The sequence below is a fragment of the Diabrotica undecimpunctata genome, chromosome 7 (assembly GCF_040954645.1).
Source record: "Diabrotica undecimpunctata isolate CICGRU chromosome 7, icDiaUnde3, whole genome shotgun sequence".
NCBI classification, from domain to species: Eukaryota; Metazoa; Arthropoda; class Insecta; order Coleoptera; family Chrysomelidae; genus Diabrotica; species Diabrotica undecimpunctata.
The window spans coordinates 130,758,109-130,766,404 of NC_092809.1; the positions used below are offsets into that span (position 1 = coordinate 130,758,109).

General features: G+C 30.7%; 2 protein-coding genes across 2 annotated transcripts; one reads left to right on the top strand and one right to left on the bottom strand.

Moving 5' to 3' along the window:
• Positions 1 to 2,739: 2,739 nt before the first annotated feature.
• On the bottom strand, positions 2,740 to 5,831 carry LOC140445833 (uncharacterized). The gene is made up of 4 exons (XM_072538207.1): positions 5,635 to 5,831; positions 5,200 to 5,574; positions 4,655 to 4,833; positions 2,740 to 3,084 (listed from the first exon to the last, which is right to left on the bottom strand). Exons 1-4 carry the CDS (start codon positions 5,770 to 5,772, stop codon positions 2,760 to 2,762), a joined length of 1,017 nt encoding a protein of 338 aa, XP_072394308.1. The 5' UTR covers positions 5,773 to 5,831; the 3' UTR covers positions 2,740 to 2,759.
• A 62-nt stretch (positions 5,832 to 5,893) lies between these two features.
• On the top strand, positions 5,894 to 8,296 carry LOC140445834 (NADH-quinone oxidoreductase subunit B 2-like). Its single transcript, XM_072538208.1, has 4 exons — positions 5,894 to 6,044; positions 6,167 to 6,474; positions 6,742 to 6,930; positions 7,983 to 8,296. Exons 2-4 carry the CDS (start codon positions 6,167 to 6,169, stop codon positions 8,119 to 8,121), a joined length of 636 nt encoding a protein of 211 aa, XP_072394309.1. The 5' UTR covers positions 5,894 to 6,044; the 3' UTR covers positions 8,122 to 8,296.

Consider the following 8,296-nt stretch of genomic DNA (forward strand, 5'->3'; position numbering starts at 1 on the left):
GTGCGTTCTTTAACGATATGTGTGATTGCAGCATTTAAAACAAAAAAGTCTTATAACATTTTTTTATAAAGTCAACCTTTTTCAAAAAAAATATTAATTTTAATCCATTTGATTATTGTTCACAGAAAAGCAAATACAGCCGGCAACGTTGCGTTCCTTGTTATTCTTCGTTAATTACTGTAAATCAGCTATCATGAACCATCGATCGTGAGGCATAATATGTATTGCTACTGATAACAGTGATAGAGAAAAAGCATATTTGTTTTTATTAAATATTTAATAGTAAAGGTTTGAATACTGTTGTTACTTACATGAAAAATTATTATTACAATAAATGTTCGAAGTGGCCACCAGTTGCACAGATACACGCATTTATTCAACGAATCCAATTATTCTTAATATTATAAGTATGTAAATTATGTCAGATTATTTCAGCAGCATCAAAAATTCGTTGTCGCAATTGAGCTTCTGTTTTAATTTCATCCTGGTTGTCATATACTAATGATTTTAGATATCCCCAAAAATAAAAGTCCATAACATTACATTCTGGCGTTCTGGGTGGCCACAGAACGTGTCCATTTCTACCGATCCAACGACGAGGATAAGCGATGTCGAGGAAATTATTAATGTCTCGTAAAATGTGCTGGAGCCCCGTCATAAAGAAACCACATTTCAGAGCATATTTGTAGTGGAACGTCTTCAAGAAGTATGAGCAGAACATGCTGCAAAAAATTTAAATAGGTTTCTCCATTCAATATTCTAGGAAGTTCGTACGGTCCAATCAGATGATTACCAATAATCACAGCCCATAAATTTATACTAAATTGTTTTTGAAAATTTGTCCTAATAGCATTTTTCATCATTCCATACGTGACAATTGTAATTTGCATTTCTCGTAAAACAAGCTTCATCTGCACACAACACTTTGCACGGAAATTCGGGTTCTCTGGCGATTTTGTTTTGAAACTATCTACAAAATCTTAATCTTCGAGGTAAATCGCCTTGGTGTAAATCTTGCACTCGTTGGTAATGGTAAGGATGTTACAGTTGTTCCGTAAATGTCTTGTGAACAATATTTTTTGAAATGCCAACCATTCTAGCCACAGATCGGGTACTTACTCTTGGATTATTACTGACTATATCCAAAATCACATCTACATTTAGTCTACGGTTACTTCGTGTTCTACCGCTAGTTTTTTTAGGTACCACACAACCCGTCTCTAATAACCTTTGGGACACATTCACAAAACTTCGGGCATTAGGATGTCGTCATTCGGAACAGCGTTCAACATAAAGTCTAACAGCCCTATTACTGTCACAGTGAGCTTCACCGTACGTAATTAATATATATAATCGAAAACATGACAATACTATTTATTCTTGAGCTACGGGTAATTACGACTGTTTACAAATAATGTACCTTCTCTGGATCTCTGCGCTCTTTTGGAGCACAACGTTGCCGGATGTACTTGCTTTTCTGTGGACACTAATCAAATGGATTAAATTTAATATATAATTTTTTGAAAACGGTTGACTTTATAAAAAAATGTTTAAGACGTTTTTGTTTTAAATGCTACACTCAGCCCATACCTTTAAGAAACGCACTATTTTCCGGGACCCTGTATATTAATATAATTAATTTTAATAATATTTTTAAGGTAGAATTTAATACAAAATAATTGAAGTGGTTGATTCCAAAAGGTCTTAAGTCAAAAAAGTAAAATTTTCAGGAACGAATTTTTTCTATGTTTAAGAATATAATTAAATGTTACTTTGGAATAGAATCAGTCATGTAATTTGCAGGTTCAAATTCTTGTTTCAAGACAATTGAAAGTAAGATTTGAACACAAATTAATGTCTTTTAAGAAGTTAAACATTTGGGTTTTTTTCAAAACGACATAAGTCAGTGACTTAAGCACTTTTGGAAAATTCATGGGACAACTTCATATTATTATTCATTTGATTATTGATATTCAGCGCTTGTCTTTAAGATGTCAGCAGAGGTTTAATAACTATCTAAGTACATAATTAAAAATTAATTTTTATTCATCAAAATTTGAAAAGTAAGGTTGAAAAATCTTTCAAATAAAAGGTTCTAGTTTTTCATACACTACAGTATTATTATCGTTGGAACCATATTGCACATTGGTAAGTGCAGTATTATAAAAATCTTTTGAACTTTCAGATAATGAAGTAAATTTGAGAAGGTTTTCCACATCTTTTTTCTTCTTTTCACTTACATGATTCACTAATGGCATAGACTTCACTGTACTGTACACTCCCAGCAAAAACTACTAGTGGCGTTTTAGGAAGAAGTCGGGGGCAGGGGTGGTAAACTTTTTTGCGTCTTTTTAACGACTAGTCTCAAAAATGACATTCTCAGCAAAATTCAGCTTGTTCCTATGATTTTTAGTGGTCAAATCTCTGACAACTGATAATTAAATATTTTATATGTCACAGATTTTATGTAAAATTCGTTTTTCTACTTTACAATTATATTGGTAGGCAATAGTTTTTATTAATTATATGTAATGTTTTAAATGATAACATCCATATTATGTACATATGTTAATGTTCATATAATGTATTACTTATAGCAAATGTAAACTATTAAGATTTCCTACCATTGGTTCCTGTAATAAAATCTTTATTGGAAAATGCAAGTGAAGGTAAATTTGCTATATTCCTTAACCCTAAATATATGTTGGGAAAATTCAGGTTAAAGAATACACACACACACTTTTTTTATTTTCAAATATTTAATATCTCAAAGATTGTGACATCAAGAAACTGTCTTGTAACAATTCATCATAAGTCTTTTGTATTTTTCCTTTCCAAATCGATCGGTGTGTTCCGATAATGTGGTTTAGAGGTTTTTCAAATGTTGAAATGTTTTTTCCTACTAACTGAATGATCTTCAATAAAAATTTTCCAAAAGTTTTATTTGTACTATGTTTATCAGCAGATTTTGACATTATTTCTAACAATTTATTTAGTGTGTCATTATCAACTTGTTCTCCTTGTAAAGTATCAAATAGAGATATATGGTTGTCTTCGAGATGTTTGCAGTTTGCTACTAGATTCCTAAAAAATAACAAAATCGAATGTAAATCTGAGAAGTAGAGACCATGGTGGAGGTGATAGTTTAGTAAGAAGGTGCATAAACCACAGTGTGAAGACACACAATTGGAAGAAGATCAAAAAGTGAATTAAGGTCCTGATTTTGTTCCTTAAACAGGCCCTGATAATTGCTCCATCTGTCTCTTTCTTATGGACATAGATGAGAACCATGGGTCGTTTGGGCATATTATTAAAATCGATTACAGTCATGTTTGCTCCCTTCCATAGACCTTCTATAACCCTCACCACATCAACAGTATATTTTTTGTATGCCGGCACACTAAATAAAATTAGTAAAAGCAATGCTTTAAAAAGTCAAGTGTCAAGACCATAATAACAAGACTTCCAGATACTGTTAAAATTTCGATTAGCCTATCATGCCTCCTATTCAAGATTGGTTTGATAAAACTATGAGATAACCTATCATGCTCCTATTCAGCATTGTTTGAAAAAGCTATGAGAAAATCTGGGATAAGAACAAGAAGAGCCATTATCAATATATAGAAATTATATAGGAAGATATCCACTAAAAATAGGATAGCATGAGTAAAAAAAACAGCTAGAACAATGTGGTATACATGGTTCATTCAGCTTAGGAATATTCTGACAGTCTTTGTTAAAGACATACAACACAAAAGCTTTATTAATACCTGAAATAACTTACTGTTGTAGTCTTCTTTAACAGTTTTGCTGTGAAAGCCGCCATTTGGCTGCTTTCTGGTTCGGGACCTGTACTGACAATGCCATTTGGCATTTTTCCAAATATAAAAGTTTATTTCCCACAGACGAAAGCTATGAAATAAAGTTCCTCTGCGAAACTGTTAATTGAAAAAAGAGGAATAATCCTGAATAATGGAAGTGTATATTGATTAATTTTAATTAAAAACTTTCTATTGATAAATAGTAATCTATTAAAAACCAAAAAATTTCAAAGCAGTTTTATTTTGTCAATAAACTGTATGTGAATAATTGTTTACTCCAAGTTACAATTAATATTGGCTATGAGTATGGGTCCCTGATTATGTAATAATTTCCAGCCACTCACAGTTTGTCAATATTTGAGCAATACAGCAACAAAATTAATAACTAGATTTACTAGTTAAGACTGGTGTGGAATAACCCACATTGGACTTTTAGTAATATTTAGGTTATTACATTTAATTAGTAAAATATAACATCGTAATAACCAAAACATTGTGATTCACCTCACAATAAACAATATGTGAGTTAATAGTTGAAAAACCTCTTGTGTGAACCTGTAGAGTCAGCAGAAATTATGTGTCATGGATTTGGTATTTAAAAGCAACTGTTGGTATTATATTATTATTGTTAGTAGTAGAGTTTAGACACTGTCTCTTATTTACACTGTTGAACTGACCCGAGTTACAATTGTAATGTTCAGTTATCAATAAAGAATGAAAAAGTACAATCTTTATTTTTTTGAAATGTAACATGGAAAATCAGTTGGGCTAGCCAGGTGACGACCCAACACCACACTGTGAACAGAGTATAAGTACATACTGAATCTACTTACTTAAACAGTTTCACCTTAAATTGTTGTGAAAGGCCATCCACAAACTGTAGTATAACTCTAGAATATTTATCATCACAAATGAGCAAATGATCAGAAAGCCTCTCTGATACAATATCTGGATATTTATTGCAGAATTCATTTAGATTGTCTTGGGAGCTATCTGAATATTCTAATTCCAGCTGCAAAATAATTTAATGTAGTAAAAATATAGAGGAGGTATTATCAAGTTCAATCAGAAAGACTTTAGAAAAAAATTTACTGTGTAGGTGCTAGAGTTAAAAGTTACTACAAAACTAAAAGGTCATTTACATGCCTCTTTAGTCTAGATCAGACTCAAATGAAAGAATGTTCAATAAAAAATTTAACATAACTAACAATACTGCCTGTTAAAGAAAAACAATTATGCCATGTATATTCTGATTATATTTGTTCATGACAAATTGGAGAACTTTCAATTTCATTGGTCTTATTTTCTATATCTTTTTGTCTTAAAAATCTCTATTCTATCTAGTATACACTGAAGCAAAAATTAAAATGTATCTTACTTGTGGTAATAATAAATATTTAACATATACTAAAATAATGTTTTCATTGGTAATAACATTGGATCTTAATGATTGACCAAAATCTATGACTGATTCATAACTTAATTCCTTAAAAAGTTGTTGAAATATATTGTCCAGGTTTAGCTTTGAGCTATGTAGATCTGATATCACAGATGTATTTAGGCATTTTTCAGTTTCCAAAATTTCTTTTATTGCGTAAGTTATATCGTCTGCTACAGTCTCATTCAATGGTATCAGAATTTCATTTATTGTCTTATGTAAACTAGTTATCTCATTATCATTTATGCAATCTTCCTCACTATCACTTATAGTAATAACTTCGTTAGCTTCGCCATATTTTTCTAAAATGGCATTCTAAAAAAATTGATTATGAATTATTCTTTATTCAATAAATAAAATCTAGAAATATCTTACCAAAGGAAGAATTTTGGATAATCTGTTATATTCTTTATGGTCGCAATGTATATTGGATTTGCACTGGTTAGCTTTTTCTATAAAAGCTTGTAAAAGAGATTTATTTTCCTTACAAAATTCATATCTTGGTAAATACATAGCTAAATTATTTGTTTATTTATATATTTTAAAAATTTGAAATTCTAACCTTTAATTAGTTGAATAATCTTCTTTTTAGAAAAAGCTGGTTCATATAATTTTGCCTCACATGTTTGGTCCTAAGTAAGATTCATATGTATGTCAAGAAAAGATAAAAGAAGAGTGTCATATAACAATTGAATAAAATGTTAAAATAGAATTACGTAAATATTCACAAAGCCGTTTAAAACTACCAATTTTACTTGTTTTTTGGTAACAATTAATAAATAAAGGTAAAAACGCAAGATATATACTTAATATTATAATAAATACATATACAAATGCCAAACAAAACATTTATAATAAACGTATAACCTAAAAATAGATTTGATAAATAGTACATTTATTTTTGTAGATGCTACGCAGTGCTCTGGTACCTTGCAAAGATGCCCTTACGAATTCAAATATATTAAGAAATCTAACCGGTAGTTTTGGCGTTGTGCAGCTACAAAAAAGAGGTCAATCTACACAACCTGTTCCAGCTGACAGACCCTATTCTCCATTCAAACCAGAAAAGAATAATTTAGGAGAATATGCATTTGCCCGTCTGGATGATCTTTTAAATTGGGGAAGGAAGGGTTCCATGTGGCCTCTCACCTTTGGTCTTGCATGTTGTGCTGTTGAGATGATGCATATGGCTGCTCCTAGATATGATATGGACAGGTAAAGTACAAAATTCATTTAGTTAGAATATGTAGGGACTGAGATACATTTAATATTTATTCATCTTCTAGTTTTGACAGGAACTAATATCTCCACAAAGCACTAAAGTAGTAAACTGCAATCAATACTAAACCCTTTAAATGTGGTGCTATAGGAAAATACACAGATTATCATCAATGGACGAATAATACACATTTTTTAAAGAGGATTTTTATAAATGAAATACAAAAATTTCCATTTTAAACCTTTATTTCCTTTTCATTCAAGGTATGGTGTAGTATTCAGAGCCTCTCCACGTCAAGCTGATGTGATAATTGTAGCTGGAACATTGACAAACAAAATGGCGCCAGCTTTGAGAAAGGTATATGACCAAATGCCTGACCCAAGATGGGTAATTTCTATGGGAAGCTGTGCCAATGGTGGTGGATATTACCATTATTCATACTCAGTTGTAAGGTGTGTTTTTTATTTTAAATAGGTATTTTCCTTTAATAACTATCATAAATTTGACAATAAAATATCCTAGTGTTGAACAATCAGGGTATGGTCCACAGCCAGACTGTTTATTTTATAATTGGCATAAGTACCAAACAAGTAAAATAAAAGTAGTAAAATTGGGAAATCTCTATAAACATAACACTATAATCAATGGTTTACTAATAATCAGTTACATTTAGCAAATACCTACTGGAACAATATGTGTATAGAAACAATCTAAAAGATGGACTTTTCAAGGTGTTAGTAAAAGTTTAAAAACCTTTTTTTAATTATGTCTGAAACATCATATATTTTTAAGGTGTATTCAACCAGTTTTCTTTAGCCTTTTCCCATCAAGCAGGAGTCACTATACATTCTGATAGTGGAAGATATAAAATTGGATCCAGACCATACTTCCATAGATGAAGAGGAACTACTAAAAAATAGTCAGTAAATCCACAATGAAGTTCAGTAAGGAGCTACAAAGGTCCAGGGAACAAACAGGAGTGGTGCAAAGAGAAAAATGTTCAAGTACTTTTGCATTTGCTCAACACAAAAGGGGCTCAGCAGAGGGTACGAAAACCTATCCTAAAGCCACATAGATGGAGAGTATGCACAAGACATCTTTCAGGTTGTAGGTTGGAAAGATTTATGAGACCTTTAAACTTTATCTATGATAAAAATAGCATTCCATTATTCAACATATGCCATACTTATTAGATCTTGAGTCATGTAAGAACTTCATTAAAAGGACTAAGATTTCATTGGGTTGAAGCTGCGAGAGATAAAGCGGCACACATCCTGAAGGAGCTGACAGAACACTGCCAGAACTGTTTTGAACAATCAAAAATTCACATATGTAACAGATTATAATATAAATCTGTATGAACTATACAGATTATAAAAATACCATTTTATGATCTTTTTGGTAGATTATTACAATATGTTTATATTTGAAATGAAACGCTTTTTATATAAAATAATTTATTCAACTCACATTGATTTATTAACTCATAGTTTTTTTGATTTAGGGGTTGTGATAGAATTGTTCCTGTGGATATATATGTACCAGGATGTCCACCTACAGCTGAAGCCCTTTTGTATGGAATTCTACAGTTACAAAAGAAAGTTAAAAGAATGAATACTTTGCAAATGTGGTATAGAAAATAAATAGTTTAAATGTAATTAGAAAATTAAGATCAATTTATAAAAAAATACTTCCCTGTAAATAACTGTTTCTTGTGAATTTTGATTTGATGTAATTTATTTTGAATTTACGTTAAAGTATTCAAATATGATTTCCCAGTATACTTCATTGTTAATTCAATAAATTTATATAGTACAA

What these genes read in the sequence shown, in the direction of transcription:
- LOC140445833 (XM_072538207.1), bottom strand. Translation starts at nt 5,772, where the DNA reads ATGTATTTACCAAGATATGAATTTTGTAAGGAAAATAAATCTCTTTTA. An exon ending in AATATTTATTATTACCACAA is followed by an intron (nt 4,834 to 5,199) that starts GTAAGATACATT and finishes ATTATTTTGCAG; the next exon opens with CTGGAATTAGAATATTCAGA. An exon ending in TTTAAGGTGAAACTGTTTAA is followed by an intron (nt 3,085 to 4,654) that starts GTAAGTAGATTC and finishes GTTATTTTTTAG; the next exon opens with GAATCTAGTAGCAAACTGCA.
- LOC140445834 (XM_072538208.1), top strand. Translation starts at nt 6,167, where the DNA reads ATGCTACGCAGTGCTCTGGTACCTTGCAAAGATGCCCTTACGAATTCA. An exon ending in CCTAGATATGATATGGACAG is followed by an intron (nt 6,475 to 6,741) that starts GTAAAGTACAAA and finishes TTTTCATTCAAG; the next exon opens with GTATGGTGTAGTATTCAGAG. An exon ending in TATTCATACTCAGTTGTAAG is followed by an intron (nt 6,931 to 7,982) that starts GTGTGTTTTTTA and finishes TTTTTGATTTAG; the next exon opens with GGGTTGTGATAGAATTGTTC.